This window comes from Trichomonas vaginalis, chromosome VI, assembly GCF_026262505.1.
Source record: "Trichomonas vaginalis G3 chromosome VI, whole genome shotgun sequence".
NCBI classification, from domain to species: domain Eukaryota; phylum Parabasalia; order Trichomonadida; family Trichomonadidae; genus Trichomonas; species Trichomonas vaginalis.
In genome coordinates, this window is record NC_067208.1 from 19,579,393 (window position 1) to 19,599,510 (window position 20,118).

General features: G+C 35.4%; 6 protein-coding genes across 6 annotated transcripts, besides 1 other annotated feature; 2 read left to right on the forward strand and 4 right to left on the reverse strand.

Moving 5' to 3' along the window:
- Positions 1-5,862: part of a mobile genetic element that runs on past the window's edge.
- On the reverse strand, positions 3,956-4,198 carry TVAGG3_0894440 (serine threonine-protein phosphatase family; the record flags this gene model as incomplete). Its single annotated transcript, XM_051251000.1, has 1 exon — positions 3,956-4,198. One exon carries the CDS (start codon positions 4,196-4,198, stop codon positions 3,956-3,958), a length of 243 nt encoding a protein of 80 aa, XP_051086475.1.
- Positions 4,248-4,579, reverse strand: TVAGG3_0894450 (uncharacterized protein; the record flags this gene model as incomplete). Its single annotated transcript, XM_051251001.1, has 1 exon — positions 4,248-4,579. A coding segment is annotated over one exon (332 nt), but the record flags the coding sequence as incomplete, so codon positions are not given.
- On the reverse strand, positions 4,719-5,537 carry TVAGG3_0894460 (phage tail repeat-like family; the record flags this gene model as incomplete). The annotated part of the gene is made up of 1 exon (XM_051251002.1): positions 4,719-5,537. The coding sequence occupies one exon, from the start codon at positions 5,535-5,537 to the stop codon at positions 4,719-4,721; it is 819 nt and encodes a 272-aa protein (XP_051086477.1).
- Positions 5,863-7,706: 1,844 nt separating the features above from the next.
- TVAGG3_0894470 (meiotic spindle elongation) lies at positions 7,707-9,533 on the reverse strand (the record flags this gene model as incomplete). Its single annotated transcript, XM_001317201.2, has 1 exon — positions 7,827-9,533. One exon carries the CDS (start codon positions 9,531-9,533, stop codon positions 7,827-7,829), a length of 1,707 nt encoding a protein of 568 aa, XP_001317236.1.
- Positions 9,534-10,102: 569 nt separating this feature from the next.
- Positions 10,103-12,705, forward strand: TVAGG3_0894480 (protein serine/threonine phosphatase protein; the record flags this gene model as incomplete). Its single annotated transcript, XM_001317200.2, has 1 exon — positions 10,270-12,705. One exon carries the CDS (start codon positions 10,270-10,272, stop codon positions 12,703-12,705), a length of 2,436 nt encoding a protein of 811 aa, XP_001317235.2.
- Positions 12,706-13,084: 379 nt separating this feature from the next.
- Positions 13,085-19,893, forward strand: TVAGG3_0894490 (ubiquitin protein ligase protein; the record flags this gene model as incomplete). The annotated part of the gene is made up of 1 exon (XM_001317199.1): positions 13,330-19,893. One exon carries the CDS (start codon positions 13,330-13,332, stop codon positions 19,891-19,893), a length of 6,564 nt encoding a protein of 2,187 aa, XP_001317234.1.
- Between the last annotated feature and the right edge of the window lie 225 nt (positions 19,894-20,118).

Below are 20,118 nucleotides of genomic sequence, written 5' to 3' on the forward strand. Positions count from 1 at the left end.
GAAAGCTCCTTCAGACTTCAATATTTTATTTGTGAGAGTCTGTTTCTTTTTTGAGATACTAGCCGTTCCATTTCTATGAAAAGTGACTTTATAGTTAGGGTTTGTATTTCCAGACCTGGCACTTTCTATTATTGAATTTTTCTCTATCTGTAAGTTCTTTGACAGGTTTTGACAATGGTTCTGAACTTTTTGTTTGTGGTGTCAAATCTACCGTTTCAACTTCTTCGGTCATTTCATCTCAGTAAAAATTTTAGTTTGTTTTGTTTTCAACTGGTTGTTTAGGTTTTTAAGTCGGTCTAAAACTTCCTGAGGTATAGGAAGAACTTGACAAACACGTGGTTGTGTAACTGCTGGAAGTCGACAAATCCATCTTGAACCCATTTGTCTCAATGCTGTATTGTTCATTTCATCTCAGTAAAAAATTTACATTCCCCACGTTTGAGGTGGTTGCGGTTGGTTGTTGTTTACCCATTGTTGTGCATGGTTATATCCTCTGTTAAAGAATCTTTCACCTTGGTCCATATAGTGCCCTGCTTGGTTATAGTAGTCATTTGCTTTGTTATAGTAGTTTCCTGCTTGTCTTCCTACATTGTCCATCCATCCTTGAACTTTTTCCTCTTGTTTCAGGATTTGGAATAAGATTTGCTGCATCTCGTGCTACCTCCCAACCTTTCTGTACAGTTTGTATAAATAGGTTGTGCTTTCTCTTTAAGTATACCTAATGTACTCAAAATCTTCCTTCCAATTCCAAATGCACCTCTAGCTATTGTTCCCACTGCGGGTAAAAATCTGGATGCAACTCCTGCTAATGCGCCAAATAAACCCATTTCTTATAGGGTAAAAAATGACGAATCCAAACAAGGACCCCTATGTTTCTAAAGCGACAAAGAAAGCACTCATGATAAAAATCTTTAGTTCAACACCAAATGCTTGGTTTATGGATATCTTGGAAAACATTCCGAGGTATAGAGAAGATGGACCACCATACTGGCTAATATTTGTCGGTCAAAACACAAGATACTGTGAAGCCATACCATTATGGTCCAAAAATATTTTAGATGTGAAAACTGCTTTGACAATATTCGTTGACAAATACCATCCAACAAAACTGACATCTGACTGTGAAAGTTCTTTCAAATCAGACGATATTAAAAACTATCTGCGTTCAAAAAATGTAAACCAATATTTCATTGTCGACCAAAACCATTCTGCTCTTGGTGTCATTGACAGTTGTATAAAAATCTTAAGAGACTTTAAACCAACCACAAGGTGGTGAGGTAGATGAATATGTCATATGACGACAAGTACAGACACTTCTCCATGGCAAAGATGAGACAAGTTTTAAATATTTACAATAGCCGTAAACAAAAGGTTTGGGAAACCATTCCCCTGAAGAAATGAAAAACAACCCTGACTTAGAGAAAGACTATATATTTAATAGTTTAGTCAAAAGAGACAAACAAGAAAGAATGCCAGGCTTCAAACTTAAGAAAGGTGACAAAGTAAAAATAGAAATACCTAAACGCGACCCATATGAAAATACTATTGACTATGACAACAATGGGAACTCGACAGGTACTCACATTCGTGTTCGTAAAAATAGAAGAAAGTATACAAGAGAATATTATGAAGTTTTAGGCAAACATGGCAAAATGTACAGACTGCAAGCAGAAGATAAAACTACTATTGTCAGACCTCGTTTCAAACTTGTCAAAGTTCAAGGTGGTATACTTTCAAAGACAGTTCCTAACAAATATAAGACAACTCCTGACGAATATGCTAAAGAAGTTGAAAATGACGACTAAGCATTTCTATACATGCGTAAACTGTCATGTAAGGTGGCATGTAGTCTTTACTTTGTCCCGTTGTTTGCGTATATCCTGAAACGTTATGTGTATGGTTTCCATCTCCCTGAGTGTCACTCCAGTAACAATTTATAGCAAACTTAACGTTGTCTTTAACATCATATCCTTTACCTTTTGTCATTCCTGACCAATCCCAATATCTATGCTTATGCAACCTGCTTGAGATGTACTTAAATCTATGTAGTGACTGTGTGCAGGTAAATTTCACCTGAAATCGTTTTACTTCCACCTGTTTCCTTTGAAGAGTTTGCACAATACAAAAACCTGTCGACTATTTGAGTCCAAGTTCAAAACCAAGTACTACTTCTGGTCTGGTAGAGTTCATTGACGTATAAATAGAACCTATAGGATATACTGTTTGAAGTATTCTGTCTTTAATGTTTGAAGCTCTGTTTTGTCTGCTTTTTTATATAACTTTTCTTCAAGTTCATTTACGTCAGAGATGCTATGTCTATGATATTTTTGTGGGTATGTTCCTTCTGTCCATGCGAAAATACGTTCTTTTGTTGCATCTACATATCCTTTTATCCATGTCGAGTCTGCTTTTGTATTCCTTAACTCTGTAACACCTTTCTCAAGCTCTTTCAACTGTTGTCCATCTTCCATTAAACCTCTGGTATGACTTGAACCGTTTGTGTCAACATATCTACAGTTTCTTTGTCGGCTTTAAGGTCTAAACACCCTGAAACCCATCCTGTATCGGCTTTAGTTTTTAAAATCTTTGAAGTCCGTTCATGGTACCATTCAACCCTTTCTTTAATTTCATTGTCTTTTTCATCCACATATTCCTTATCTGCCTTCTTATCTAATGCACTAGCCACACATGCTAATCATCGTTAACATAATGTTTTATCTGCTTCTTTTCAACATCCTCTTTCGTTGCATATGTTGCATCTGCTCTGTCATGTTCTTCTTGAACTTTTTCAATGACATACTCTTTGTCAGCTTTGTTGTCAACATCTGCTTTCAAAAGAAGTTCTTTTATAGCTTCTCGTTTAAAGTTCCTTTTGTTGGATTTACACAGACAGTATGGTTCTTACTTGTCTTGAAACAGAAACTCATCTGTCATTGGGTTTATCGTCAGTTTTAAGTTTCCTTCTTTCAATGACTCAGATATCTTAGAATAGTTTGAAAAGTTTGTTGTGTTCTTATTTAGAGCTTTGCAAAATGAGTTGTCGGTTGTGTTGTATTTCTCTCATAGACGCTGTTTCTTTCGACATTTTTTATTCTAGATAAAATATGCTTTCAATAGAAAAAGAAAATTCAAGAGTTGCTACAAACTAAACCATTAGATGAACTTTTTACGAATGTCGGTCAAAAGTTTGAGACAGAGACCGTAAAGCATGAAGGCTATCGTTTTGACTACCCATTAAGATGGCTAAGAGACCCATCTGTCACAAAGCTATTGGCTTTCGTAGAATGAAGTTTGTGTCTGTAGAAGATAAAAGTTTTCCATTTATTGTAAGGTTTCATATAGATTATATATCTGAAGGGAAACGAAAAATGTGGAAGAAATTGAGCTAATACAAGTTGACTTTCATCTTCTCTACAGACTGCGTTAAAAAATATAGAAGATAAAATAAATTCATGTTATGCAAAATATGCTGATGAATATGCAAATACCGAGAGCACACTTTATGTGAGAATTGTATATGACAAACAAAATTCACAAGTGTCATTTCAAATCTACGAAGACAATCCAAAGAAAGACGAACAAATATATACAGAATTCACTGCAATGTCATGGTATTATTTGCAAAGAATGTTAAATCAGAAAGTCGAACTTCCTTTAGCAAATATTTACAGTCGATATGCAAGAGATGAACCATATTTATTTAAAGATGTTTTCGACCCAGCTGCTATTATTGTTCATGCTTCATTTTCTGGCGCCCAAAACTCTTTCTTATGCTTGGCAAATGACTTTTACGAAAAACCTACAAAGTTATACGAACCACCAAGTGGAAGTATTTCAGACTTTCAAGTATGGTTTACTACAGATGGAAGAAAAAGAATAATTCCATTATACCATGTGTTTTACTTAGAACTTAGTTTCATATACAACTACTATCGAACGGTAAAAAATATAATTTTTAATACGGTTGAGGTGTTGGATTTGGTTGCCAACTAGACTGTGGTGCAGGTTCAGGCTGTTGTATAACAGGAGCTTGTTCTTCTGGTTCAGGGTCTTTAGGTATAATACCAACGAACTGACCTACTCTTTTACCAATATTTTTGACTCCGTTCCAAATTCCTCTTCCTACGGTTTTTATTCCATTCCATATACCTCTTCCAACATTTCGAAAGAAGTTTCCTATCTTACTGAAGAAACCCATTTTACTATATGTAAAAATCTAATGTCCGCCTAGTCTCTTACGTTTCCTGTTGAGTTCCATAGCATTCTTTAACTGGAGCTCATACATTCTGTTTCTCCTCTGGTAGAAAACATATTCTGGGTCAACTCCTGTGTTTGCGTCATCTGCATAAAGTTGTTTATATCCCACTTCAGGGTTTGTATAAAACTCTTTCCATCTCATATTTGCATACCATGGTGGTAAGCCTAACGCAGCGTCATTTGACATGGCAGTTTGCATTTGTACATCTGTTGGCACTTGACCATAGTTTGCCATTGCAGTTTGTATTCTAACTTCATTTGGAATATTCTCTGGGTTTGGTTGTCCAGGTTGCTGTGCATTCGCTAAGTTCTGTGCGTCCATTTAATATTAGATAAAAATATCTCTTACGAGTACATATACTGAACATTTGCAGGCATTGGTTCATCTTCATATTCTCTATATCTTTCTGCCACGTCAAATAAGTAAATGACACAATGGAAAAAACCTAAAACAAGTAGTCCTATTTCAAACCACATTTACTTACTAGTAAAATTTCTTTGTTATGACACTTTCTCCAGTTTATAGGACCTCTCTCATATTCTATCTTATCGTATCTAAACTCATAGTCATGTATGTCCTCTAACCATCTCATGACACTTTCCAAACCACTTTTATCGGATGTAAAGTAAAAGCATGGATGGTTATGTAAAACGTCTAAAGTTTCTAAAGAGTCTCTCAAAGTCCAGTCTACTTGGTATTGAAAATCCCATGTGTTATAGAACGGCGGGTCCACTATAAAGAAAACATTTTCCTTGTCTTTATATTTTTCATACAAATCTGTCCAATGACATCTCACAAACTCTATACCCTCAATATATTTTTCTATGTCCTCTTTGAAAACATTTGTATAGTTAAGATATAAAACTTTTGACATAAGTGTTTCAATGTCATGAACTCTTATAGAACCACTATATAATAGTCTAGCAGATATACTATCCCAGTCTATATATTCTGCTTTTTTCAAAACCTCTCTCACAATATTTTTCTTATCTAATGGTATACGTTCCATCTTACCTATAGGTATCTTTTCTTTTAACTCTTTCAATATATTGTTTGTGTCTGGAATATGTTTGAGACGGTCCATATAGTTGTCGAAGTCATTGCATATAATCTTTGAGTCTGGGAATATTGTATGACATAAATGGGATATATAGAAACTTCCACCGAACAAATCTACAAATGTTAGACCATTCGGTAGTTTCTTAAGTTCTCTCAATATAATATCTTTACATCTACTCTTATTTCCAAAGAACGGTAACGGTGGTTTTGTAAAATTCATTTATATATATATAAAAATGTTTTTTACCTGAAAAGTGACAGAAAAGTGACAAAACATGTACGAAGAAGTCTTGAAAATTCAAGAGGGTAGAAAAGAGGTTAGAAAAGAGGTTATATCTAACCTTCTACCCTAAACTTTATTTTTGGGTCATTTACACTCATTACGAAGAAGTCTTGACAAAACATGAAAACATATATAATTTGTGAAAAGCTCCTGGAAGACCCGTATATAAGAACTTCATTTATACTAAACATCTTCAGGGCTAGAAGGCACGAAGTGCCTGGAAGCCCCACTACCTTTTTTTTTTTTTTTTTTTTTTTTTATTGATTATTTTTCAATAATTTTCTTATGAGATGTATAATTAATTTTTAAATCTAACTAAAAGAAAAGGGTGTGAACTCCCATCTTTGAATTCATTGAGACTTCTCATATATACCACTAATTGGAGCATGCAAAGTATAGTAATTGTGTATATGAGTGCATGAAAAGTTGAACTTTTGTGTTGAAATAAAAGAAATTACTGTTTCGCATTTAACTTGTTGTGCTTATACAATAAATAAATTTTTCAATATAAATTTCCTTCTAATGCATTTTTTAAATACAGTCCCCCGAAATACGTGTCGAAGGTGTGGCAAAACAGTCGAAGGCACGACAAACCTGTCGAAAAAAATGATAGAATTACTAAATATACATAGATTTTCTTGTTTGAGCTATTTGAGAAAAATTAGACTAAATTAAAAATCAAATATTAAAAGAAACGTTTATCAATAATATACAAGAACTTTATTGACAATATATATGCCTATTAAGCTTTAAAATGAGAATATTTGAGCTCATTTGTGCAAATTGGTTATTTTGAGGATTTTTCGTAAATTTGTATGCCTTAACTATTTGAATGATATTAATATCCACAGTTTCATAAAGATAAGCTTTTTGGGTGCAATATGGCTTGAAGTCATAAATCTTTTGATGAGATCTGGAACTATTTGGTTCGAAGAGGACTTTCTGATATGGCATCATACCGACCTTCTCAGTGTAGCATTCGTGCAGTATGATCTTTCTCAGATGGCTCGTACTCCGTGCAACAAAAAATGTGAAATGAGGAAGTAAAATTGAGAGCAAAAGGGGAAGTAAAAAATTTTGAAAAAGAGGAAGTAATTGCATATGGATTTATTGTTCAAATAAAGGAATAATAATTTCATGAATCAAAACGAGATTTACCAAAAGGTATTACCTTAATTAAGCCAATTCATCCTATCCTTCGGGATTCTCTTATTGAAGAGCACAAAGAAAAAAAGTTGCGCTCGGAACGAGAAAAGACAGAAGAATATCGATCTGCGCGCTCAGAAAGACGAAAGGCAAGAAAATTGATTGTAAAAGGAAAAGGAGATTACGGAAATGGACAAGATGAAGAAATAATTTCAAATGAATCACAAAATTCTTCAGAAATTCCAAAGTATGTAATTGCTGGAATGCCTCAAGAAAAGAGGGAACCGTTTCCATTACCTCAAATTCATGGTTTTCAAGAATAATTTAATAATTTAAACAATTTTATTTTTTACAACTTTTAACTTTACTATAACATTACATAATGTATACACAATATATTTGTTATATTATTTTAAATTTTACAAATCCAAGAGATTCTGATTGCAAAAAAAATTATGATTTAATGCGATAATTCTATGATGTTTGTAATATACTATTCATGTATATTCAGTATGACTATTATTAATGCATCTTAATGGGGATAAAGAAATAATAGATAATTGATTTTCACATATGATATATTTATTGTTGCCAATATAAATATTTTTGTAAGTATTTTATATTGTTACTCTTATGATGCTTATTATAAAACTCAAGATAAAAAGATTTCAACAAATTTTCACATATGATATATTTATTGTTGCCAATATAAATATTTTTGTAAGTATTTTATATTGTTACTCTTATGATGCTTATTATAAAACTCAAGATAAAAAGATTTCAACAAATTTCATTATATCTCATTTTTATTAATGTGATTATTATTAGTAGTAGTGTTTTATATTAGAACTCTTAAATACGATATTTGAATTTCAAGTGAAATCGAATAGTATCTCATTTATTAAAACTTCGACAGGTTTGTCGTGCCTTCATAACTAAAACGCAGAACAACATGATATATAATAAGCCATAAATAAAAATATTTATTTTTCAAATCAGCAAAAAAAAATTCAAAATAACAACATTTTGGTCCAACTGAACATATTATACTATATATAGATTATATAAAAATATATTCTACTATGGTAGATTATAAGCCGCATTGGAAACATCATAATCTGGATCGCTTCTAAGTTCCGAAATAACTTTGTTGAGTTGTGCCTTTTCATCACCTTCTAAATGGTCAAGTATCTTATTTGCAGCGTCAACTGCAGCGAGTCTAACGTTGGCTACATTGTCATGGCACAATTTGATCAAATCAGGTATCATCTGCTTTCCAAGTTCGATATCGGCAGTTCCAATGATCTTCGCTGCCGTTGCGCGCTCCCAGTAGATGGGGCTGCTAATAAGACTTGGAATGAACGATAACCGTTCTTGGGTTAAAAGGTGACAGAACGATAGAACTGCATCTTTTCTTACCTGGTATACGTCATCCTTCACTAAGTCTTTTGCGCTTTCGAAGAGGACCTCGCTGTCATAGAACTTTGAGCAGTAGCGGAGTTGCTCCGAGACGTGGAATCGCATGCGCCAGCTCTTGTATCGGGATGGATCCTGTAATGCGAACAAAAGTGACTCTTTTCCAGCGACCAAGCCTTTTTTGTCCTCGATAATCTCGAGGATCTTGTGTAAGCTTGAGACAACTCCGAGGGCAACAACAGGGAAGTCCCTGAGAAAAGTTGATGAGACTGTAACTAATGTATTCGGATCTAAGAGATGGGCAAATGCCTGTAAACCGTATGCAAGTGTTCGACGAACGTTGTGGTATTTGGATGAGCATGCTATATCGTAAGCAGCCTCTAATTTGCTCCATCTGCTTGTCCCGAGGGCCAAAGCGACTCCGGAGAAAGAATAAGCTGCCAAAAATTGAGTTGTTGCGTCACGTGAGAAAAGTAATGCACAGTATTTTGCTATAATTTGACTATCTGATCTTCCACCAATAAGAGAAATAATCTGTCCTAAGTTCTTGGAGGCGGCTGTTCTGACTGCCTCCACTGGGTCTACCAAAAGTAGATTAACTTCTGGCATAATCATAATGAAACGTTCATTTGGATCTAATGCGTCAGATAAAGTCATTAAATATTCGGCAGCGGCCTGCCGTACAGAGCTTGTGGAATCTCTGCAAAATAAAATGTATCTGGCTGTTAGTTGAGAACGGCCTAGGGGCTCGGTTATTTTCTTAGCGTATAAAGCAATAAGTTGCGGGAGGCGCGTACGTATTGAGCTTAGCTGATCTGAGGCGAGGGTAGATATCATTTCATAGAGCTGTTGATACCATTCTTTTGGATCGAAAAATTTAATGAGTAAAGATAGAATTTGTACACATGTCATTCTGACATCTTTGTTCGGGTTCTTCGAGAAGGATACCAAAACTTGTAAATGCTTTGAAAGGAAATCTTTTTTTTCTATTAAAGTAACTAACGCTGCAAACGAATAACTTAAACCATCAATTAAATCTGATTTGCAGGATAAAATAATTTCACTGACAAGAGGAATAACTGTATCCGCGAGAATATTATTTGCGATATCAGGAAAGAATTCAAATAGGACTTCTCCAAAATTACATAATTCATGAACCATAGCTTCTTGAACACCGTCGAGTTCTGATTTTATAAGAGTGATTAGGCCAGGAATTACGTAATGATCAATAAAAGCTTCATCACAAGTTTCCAAAGAGTCTGTTACGCAATTAACGCATTGTACTAATATTTCTGCGTCTTGGCAATTAATGAAATTTGTGAGAACAGACTGTGGAGTATAAACAGTCTCGTTCTCACATTCTTCCTCCATTTTTTTACAACGGCTGAATCATTGATTCACAGTTTTCTTGCGTTTCTAGTGAGATTGATAATGACTATTTGTCGTTGTAATGATTGGGTGAAGTGATTTTCACTAAAATAAAATAGAAACTCATGATGACATCACAATTAATCAAATAAGGTTTAAAAAATTAGGTAACCATTACTTATGGGCTGAGGAATTCCTAAAGCTATCAACAGTTATATTAATTCCTCACAAACAAAATGAAATTCTCAATTCTTTGATATGAGTAAAGGAAATATGTTAATATACTTTCATTTAACGATGTATTAGAAATTTTTAATTACAAATTGTATTTATTTGTAAATCGAAATATTTCCAATATTTCACAACACTATGAAGCTTTTCCTATGATGTAAATAGATTACGTATGTTTTAAGGGTAAATGCTTTCATTCATATTGACTTCAACTGAAATCATTTATTAGAATTAGACGAATAAAAATTCGAAATACGAACATAAATTCATCTATATCAGAAAATTATATGCAAACATTGCATTAGTAAGAGGAGGTCGCTTCAGTTATCATTGAATAAGAGGTGAATATTGAAATTGAAAATAATTCGAAATTTAAAGAACATAATTGCTTATTCTCAATGAATTTCTGCTTAGAAAGTCTGTGTAAGCATAGCTCGTAATAAAAATGTAAATTTGCTTTTTTTATAGATTGAAAGAGTTGTAAAATCGAATAAAAAGGTGACATTATATGGGTAGTTCTCAATCTTTTCCAAAACTTAGTAAAGAGGAAACTAAGATATTTTTAGACGGAGGATACAGCGAAATCCCATATAAAGTCCCTAAGGATAACAAAATACAAATAATTAACGCTTCATGTAACAAAATACAGAAATTACCGCAAAATTTGTCAAATTTAGAAATTTTAGTCCTCAGTGAAAATGGATATGTTGAGGTTCCTCAGCAGGTGGTCGAAGTAATTTCAACGTGTCCACTCTTGAGAATGATTTGTTTGTCTTTTAATAAATTAACTAGTCTACCGCATAGTATTTTAATGCTCAAAAGCTTAAGATGGTTAGAATTGATGCAAAATAAAATAGAACATATTGATTTTGGACTACTCGATATTGAATCAGTCGACATATCTTCAAATTACCTAAATAGACTTCCTCTATTCCCTTCAACGCTTACTAATTTCAATGTCGACTACAATTACGTTCAAAATGTCAAAATTAATTTACCAAATTTAACAAGATTTTCGATCAAAATGAATAAAGTTTCTAATTTTATATTCAAACAATCTGCTCCCTCATTAACTCGCATAGACATCTCGATGAACGATCTCCAGGAGCTCCCAAACTTCGAGGAATATTGTCCTGCGCTTGAAATTTTGGATGTTTCAAACAACTACATTAAAACATTCCCAAAACTGCCGATTTCAATTACAGAGCTTTACATTTACGATAATTTAATCGAAGAAATCCCAGAAGAAATTTCAAATCTTGAATGTCTATCAAAACTTGATGCTCATGAGAATAAGATCAAGAAGATTCCGAAATTACCTCATTCTCTTACAAGTTTGGAGCTTTACGAAAACGAAATTGAAGAAATCGAAGATGATGAGCTTCCAAACTTGTTTTTGGCCAATCTCGTTAGGAACAAAATCAAAGTATTCCCAAAGATGTTGAAGAATGTCCCTAAATGTTATATATTTAACAATGAAATTTCTGAAATTCCAAACGAAAATTTGGGAGACAAGCTTAGTTTCATCAATTTTGCGAAGAATAGCTTAACAGATATACCTCAGTCTTTGCTTAATTACAAAAATATGTCTCAAGTTCATTTTCAAAGTAATAAAATCAAGAAATTTCCAGAGGAGTTCAAAAGCATGGCACCAGAGTTCTTAGGATTATCTTTAAATCCTCTTGAAAGTGTAGATAATGTTCCTACAACTCCCAAAGTGCTTGCAATGGGATATTGCGGGATTAATTCACTTCCAACCATAGAACTATTCAAATCTTTGGAAGTTGTCCATTTTCCAGGTAATAGTTTGACAGAATTTCCTTTCATTCCGTTGTTGAAGGAAGCTTATTTGTCAAGAAACAAAATCAAGCAGTTTCCAAAGTTTCCTGAAAACATGGAAGTCATAGACCTTTCCTTTAACGAAATTGCAGATACTGCTGAGCTCTATTTCCCTATTCTCGAAGATTTGGACATATCTCACAACAGAATTTCCCAACTTTCAAACATTTCCCTTCCGAAAGTTGTTTCTTTGAAGATATCTGATAATCCCATTGCTCAAACCCTTGTATATGGCCAGTTCCCGCTGTTAGAAAATGTTGATATCTCAAATACCAAAGTCAAATTCAGCGAAAAGGTTCCTGATTCTATCAGGGAAATCATCAGCAGTGTTGGAGAACCATCCATACAAAGGAAAGTATTCCCCAAGTGCCAGTGGGTCGGAGTTTCTGAAATGAAAGGAATCAGACCAACGCAAGAAGATGCCGTTATATGTTATCCGTTCGCTCCAAATGGAATCCATATATTTTCTGTGCTTGATGGCCACGGAGGATCGAAAACTTCGAACTTTGCTGCGTGTGACTTGTTTAATAACCTTTCTAAACTTGAGAAGGTCGATGAAAATACGCTGTCAGGATCTGTATCAGCAACACTTAAATCCCTCAAAGCGCAGCACTTCAACGATGGCTCTACAATGGCATTAGCCGTAATTACACCTAATAGACACATTTTTTCATGTCACTTAGGTGATTCCAGGACCATTGTTGTACGCCGCGATGGCTCCATTAGCCATTTTACTAAAGATCACAAACCAGATGAGAAATCCGAAGTTAAAAGAGTTCTCAGTCAGCATGGATTTATTCTAAAGCACCGTGTTATGGGACTCCTTGCTGTTTCCAGCTCTCTTGGCGATTTTGAAGTGGTTGGAATCGGACATCAGCCTGTAATTAGAGAATGGGTGATAGATGAGTCCGACAAATGGCTTGTCATATGTTGTGATGGAGTATTTGACGTTCTAACAAACGAAGAAGTGGGGAAAATTTGCCAAAATGCAACATCGGCTTCAGCATTAGCATATGATATTAAGAATATTGCCTTTGAGCTTCTTAGCCAGGATAATATATCATGTATAGCCGTGGACCTTGAGAATATGGCATTCTCAAATTAATTTTTGTATTGTATATATTATATTATGTAAAAATTAATTTACTGTTTGATGTTCTTTAAATATAATAGCTTTTTTCTATTAGATTTTGAAGAAAATTAAATAAATATCTTAATTTCCATTTAAATATTATCGAAAATAGTCTGTTTTTGAAAGGTTTTTGCTGTCTACATTGTTAAATAAAAGAGATTGATACGACTGGATTTGACAAATATGAAAATTTATGAAATTTGTTTTGATGATTAATTTTTGAAATTTCACTACATTAGAATATATATCTAAAGCTATGAACATTGCTGTAGTATCTCAATGACTTGTACTATTATTTCCCTATTCTAAATTAAGATTTTACTTGGAATAAGAGCTGAAAATAGATCATCAAAAAAAATGTTGCAGAAAAAAAAATACAATTTTTTCCAACACTTTTTTGTTTTTTTAATCTCTATTTTGGATTCTCTTTTTCGACCTTTCCCTTTTATTGGGGTGATTTCTGACTATCAGAAATCGTTCCGTGATGAAGTTGACCGATCTACACCCGATAAAGATGTGATAATTCAAAAAATTAAGCAACAAGCGAAATTACTTGAAGAATCCTATCCTTCTCTCTCAAATACATATGAAAATTTAATGACCATAATAAGAGATGAATTTGATTATCTCGTAAAAGATAGCAAGCGATTTGAAATGATGCCAATAATTGGAGCTGAAAAATATTATGCCGCAGCTACAAAATCAAGCAATATTGCTTCAATGCCTCCAAATCAACTCTTCAATTACCTTGAAGAATACTTTTCATCTATAGAACCCGTAAATTACCCAGTTCTTCTTAAATTCGGTTTATCTCCAAGTACATATCCATTGGCAAAGCTGAGTATTATAGTTAACATGATCTCAAAGCAACATGAATTCGATATTGAAGAAAACGTTAAAAAAGTTACAATTTCAGAAGATGGCGCTGAAGACAACACACCTAATTCCGCAAAAGCATTTACAAGATTAATCAAATTGCCCGATCATCCCATCCAAAAATGGTGCGAAAGCTCTAAAATTACAAAATTAATTAATAAATCTCCAAACAAAACTATCTACATCAATTCATTAGGTGGACCATACATTGTGTTCGACAATTCCCAAGGACGATACATAATTGATATTGTTTCCCAAAAATATCAATTCAAGAATGAACAATTCAAAGATCTCAACGAAATCATTGACAACAGATACGTTCTTAAGAATTCTGCAATTGTCAATGGTCGTTTATTCTTTGTTGTTCTAGACAATTACGACGTCAGTATTATTTCATTCAAAAACGACGAAATGCCAACCAAACCAGGTACAGGCGAAGTCACAGACATTGGCGTGTCCACTGCCTGCTCCGGCACTTGTTTGCACGTGATTTTCGACAAATTACATGTTTACACGAATTCAAACGAAATCATTGTTTACAGTTTGACCGACATGACCATAATTGAAGAGTATCCGCAGTACTACATCTACTCCATGGTCAACTTTTCCGAGAAGGATATTTTCGGAATAAGTTACAACAACAATGAAATTTTTGTTGATCTGAGAAAGAACGAAAAAAGTGACAAATATTTGACAGTTGTCAGACCCTGTTTTGCCTTACAGTCCTACGAAGTTGTTTCATTTATTATCGATGATATTCTTATGGAAGTTACGAATTGTTTTATTTCTTTGATCGAAACAGGCAAAGCACAGTCATTTTTAGCTGCAAACGCAGCGAAACACATCGAATACATCCTCAGGATTATCAAGAGTTTGGAGAACTTCGATGTTGACAGAGACCTCAGGAATTTCCTGAATCTGATGCTTGACAGACTGTTGATATTGAACATCAGACAGATGTATTCGACAAACAAAGCCATCAATGACGAAATCAAGTCAAAAATCATTGTTTACTTGGGAAGACAGATCCCAACGTCGCCAATCAAAGACACTTACGACATGTTGATAAGAGCAGTCAAATACGGAATCTACTGGCCAAACTTAGTCAGCAGAATCCACGAGGATTATCTCAGATTCTCTGACACTCCGATTTTTGACATTTTCAAACTGCCGCAGAGTATATTTTTGCCGTTTGATATAGATATCTTTGGCTTCTGCAGCAGTCTTGAAGAGTCGGTAGAGCTCATGAACCAAAGGATCAACGACATGTACTTAATAGTCAAAAGGGTCGGAATCAAAAACGGAAATATGAAGAAACACTTTTTTGACAAAGAAATCATCAAATTTGTCAATTTTGTTTTCGAGTATATCATCAAATATCAAGCTCCTGTTACTCGTCAACTGTTTTCACTATTGTCTGTTATTCCGATGGGCCCTTATTTGGCTGATTGCGTGATCACCAACATGAACAAGATTTGCGAAAGCGGATTCATTTTCAAACTGATGAACAGAGACAAAGGATTCATGGAATTCATGAAGTATTTGTTGAATTTCGGAAATGGCAAAGATGTTCTTTCATCTATTACATTCAACACAACTATCTTCTCTCCAGAAAACATCTGCGGAGATATAGAAACATATTTCCCGACTCCTTTCGACAAAATCAGAATCAAACAGAAAGATTTCGTCAAAGGACAAGCAAATCAAAACGCTTTCTTCAACTACGAGGAATTGAACACAGAAGAAGACACAACAAATGTTGATGGATATAACTTGAGTGTTGATATAATTGGAAACAACAAAAGTTCGCAGTATTTACTTGATGGAATTGTTTCGAGATTTAATTCAAAAGAAATGCAAATTCTTGATAGAGATCGCGCGAAATACGGTCTTTTGATCTATCTCTATTCCAAATGCGTAAAAGTCTCAAGAGAAGCGATTCCTCCAACTGGAATGGAAGAAACACACAAAGAAATTCTGAGTCTGCCGATTTACAACAAGTCAAACTTAGAGCTGTACGTTTTCAATGATGAATTGAGGAAAATTGTCCGTTCTCCAGAGATCCAGTTTGGAAATGCAACTGATATATTCACAATTCTCGCTCTGGCAACAACAGAAAATATACTGAGAAGGCCAGAGAAAAGATTCAAATCGTTCGGCAGCGAAATCCAATTATTGCCTGTAAAAATCGCTATTTCTGTCATTTGGTTGTGTAACTACATAGAAGAGTTCAACGAATTTAAGAAGAATCCGTCATTGAAGTTGTTTGAAGAGAAGTTCAAAAAGATTTTGCCGAAAATTAGAAAGATAAAAGGAGATTTGATCCAGTTCAAGAAGAATGATAGTTTCGACTCAATGGTAGGTTCGGTACAGAAGAAATTCCCTATTCTGATGGACGCTGCTTTTGTAGAAAATCCAACTGAAGAAAACAGAGAAAAAAGGTTCGAAAGAGTCATCAAATTCTACTCATTTGATTTCGATAATTACGAAATGACAAAAATTGACAATTTGAAACGGCTCAAATGTAACCTACCAACAAATGTTAATACTTCCATTAAGAAATTGGTTGCAAAGCTGTTCAAATATAAGAATCACAATTTCGCCATTCCTTTGGCAAGAAGTTTAATCCAGGAACTTGATTACGATCAAATTGAACCAGATGTCAAAGGGCAAATGAAGAATTTCAATGATATCGTCATTTTCTCGCACATGATTCATGAAGAAAAGGATGTAGAACAGATCATCCAGCTGACACGAGCTGTCACCGTTCAAACCCATGAAGAAACAGATAATGTTTTGATCAACGCCAGACAAGTTTTAGGAAATATGGGTTTGGCTCTTGAGGATTGCAGACTCTGCAGAGAATCGTTGCCTATGCTCGGCAGTGAAACGGAAAGGTCTAAGTTCATCCTCCTCGGATGGGGCGCACAACATACATGCGATTACTGGCATATTTCTGACAAAGTTTGCTTCATCAGATCAAAACTTGATCCTCGCACAATCATCGAGAAAATAGACATCGAACAATTCGACGTGAGTTTGGGAGCAATGATTGCTTTGGGCGCCGAGATCTTTGACTCCGAAATCACTGGATACATCAAAGTGAAAGGAGAAACAAAGCTCGCGATCGAATGCGATGTCGACTTGCAGAGAAATTCCCAGGCTTGTTTCAAAGTCGACGCTCCGAGGTTCCCAATTGACAATGGATTGATCAATCAGATGAGTGAGTTCGTCAACGCCATCGACATGAATACAGAAGATCCATCGAAGGGAATATCAAACTGCGTCATCCTGTCATTCATGACGAAAATGTTTGACGCAGTTGCTGACAAAGAATCATTTGCAAAGAAATTTAGGAAACTTGCAACACTCGTAAAAACTTACAACGGCAAGAAAGTTCCTAATTTCTCCAACTCGAAGTACTCTTTCATCATCAGGCAGCAGCTGAATAAATTCGTAAAAACTAAGAGTTATCCTGACAGATTCGTTCCATTGACTCACTGCGTCCTATGCGACAAGTCAGGGCTCAGGGGAAGACCAGAAACAACTTCATTCTTTGTGCACACGAAACAGATTGACAATACCCACTTTCTCAAGATTTCCTTCGCTCAAATGAAGACGCAACTGAAATACATCGGATTCATCTCTGAAGACTGGGACTGCACTGTTTTGAGCCTTCTGGACAGAAACATCTACATGGACAAGAAGTTTGTTCCTTACAATGGCTCTACATCCGAAATTCGGCTTTGGATGGACGGATCCTTCCTCTGTTTCGGAAATGTAAAAGTCGACTCCGGAGAAGCAAAGAAGCGCTGGGTTTTCGTCATCACTGTCTGCGATGATTCTTTGATCAATTACGAGTACGAGAATAAAGACAATTCACTTCAAGCTGTTGAAGTTCCTCCGAAGCAGCACAACTTCGACATCAGCCAGATTTTCCCCAAAGTTTGTGTCGGAATGCAGGCGAAGATCGAAGGACACTCTAACTTGATTGTCAATAAATTGGAAGATCCATTCCTTTACATCGTCGAAGGCTGCAATTTCGAAATCATGAGCAGCGTCAGCTACCACATTCCTGCCCATCAAATCACCACTCAGTACACTCCATTCGACAGTGTAATGAACTGCGCTGAAACGCAGAATCAAATAGGAATTAAGCCGCAATTAATAAACGATATACTGGAGACATGCCAGAACTACTTCATCTCGATGATACAGACGCTTGTTCCTTACTACACGCAGGAGATAAACAGCGACATGGCTCTTTCTCTGATCACGAAACTGACTGACACTTCATCGCAGGCAGAACTCAACAGGATCAAGGAAATGATAAATGGAAAGGAGGAAGAAATCAGAGCGAAATTGGAGGAAACAGTGATGGAAGGAGATAGAAATTCGTCATTCACAGTTTGCAGAGATATCAACCAATTATATAGCTCCCAATACGGATCAGCGCAAATCGGACTTTTCCAGGCATGGAACCACAGTCTTTTCTACAGGAAGACGTTCTTGAATGGCTTGGAATTGTTCTCCAAGTACAAGAAAGTCTGTTTGGGATTCATTCCTATGATTCTCAGGGAATTCAAATTCGAACTTCCTTCGGATTTGAATTCTGCGAAGATGATTTTGAACTTCTTCAACTCCCCTGCAAACGAAGCTTATTTCAACCACATGACTGCAAGTGATTGCACTGATTATTTCAACAAATTGGTGACCTTTGTTTTCGAAAGGGATCCACAGACAATTGTCACAAAACAAGCACATTCTTCCTTGATAAACAGATGTGCAGAATCACTCATTCCAAATCTGTTTGAACTCGGAAAGAACGCAGGAAACAAAGAGAAGAGAATGCCGCCTTTGCTGTTATTCTCCGACAAAGGAGCGAAATTCTCTAAATCTGTTTATAAGCACAACAACTTCTATCCTGTTGAGATACTGCTTCCGAACGGACAAACTAAGATTCTCCAAAGTAGCTCGAGATACGAGGAAAACAAAGGATACAGATACCACTTTGGAACAAACGGAAATCAAGTTCTAAACGATTGGAAAGCATTCGTAAACGCTGATTTCTCTGATATCTACAAGCCTTTGTTAGTTGATTACATGTTAAAGAACAAAATCACTGACAAAAAGATTGGAAATTATCCTCCAATTGTTGTTTACTTCGCCTGCATCGGATTGTCATTATTAACCGAAGTCGATGATGATTACTTCGATTACTTCACTCGAGAAATGGATCCGATCTTCAATATGGTAGACAGTAACTTGAAGGTTGGCTGGCTGAACAATTTCGAAGATTGGGCTGAAGCAGGATTAATAGGATATCTATACATCGACATCAAAAAGACTCATTCGCAAGGTGTTCCCTATGATTCTCCAGATCTAATCAGAGTCATCGATTACCTCGCGAGAGACGAAGCCCATTTCCCATCAAATTTGATTGCGTTCAAGGATAAACAGAACAAGATGATTTACTTCGTGAAATACGCGAACTCAACCGGCCAAGATGTCGGTGGAATGTTCAGAGACTCATTCTTCATCATGGTGAATGAGTTGATGGACGTGAACATCAGGTATTTCATCAAGCCTCCAAACACTTTGCACTGCGAAAGAGAGAAACTGGTTCCTGCTCCAAATATGCCACTGAAAGTCGCGTCAACAATCGGATCTCTCTTGTCAAGTGCAATTGCAACGAAGTACACCCAGAAAGCATGGAATATTCCTCGCTTTATTTGGGACAGCTTCGTCACTGACGCCAATCTTTCAGACCTCGTTGACTGCGACGATCCGAACTATTTCCGCAACCTGGAAAAGATTGTCAATGCGATGAGAGAAGGATTTTGGAAGGTCATTCCTCTGGACTATGTAAGGAACTTCTCTGGAAGATTCATCGAGGGATTGTCATGTGGAAAGAAGGCTGAAATGGACTTGAACACATTCTTGAACTACTTCACTCCAGATTCAGTTATTACCTCTGTCTGGCCTGTTTTCATGGAGGCAATCAGTACATTCACTTCAGACGAGCTCTCGAAACTGATGGCTTTCATCACTGGAAATGACACTCCGAAACTGGATAGAGACTTCAGCATGAAATTGACTGAGTTGTCTAACGATGATGTTGAACAAGACGAAAACAGATTCTTGCTCCCGAAGGCTCACACTTGCTTCAACAAAATTGATATTATGCCTTTCACAAACGCAGAAATCCTCAGAGAAAAGCTGACAAAATGTATAACATACCGCTCAGACTTTGAAGATGAGGAGAGTCCATGTAGAATTATTTAAATAAATTTTATATTTTTTTTTTACCATAACTATTTTTTTTATCATATGTGATAACTAATTCCTCTTACTTCTTTAAATTATTAAAATTACCCTCAATTTTTAACTTTTGCAACTCCAAAAACCAGGTGTTTTTCCAGAACTACCATCTAGGATGAGTCCTAGGAGCTATAATTCTAGGGTTAGATGATACCCACTTAGTACTTTTATTTGTATATGTTTTAGTGG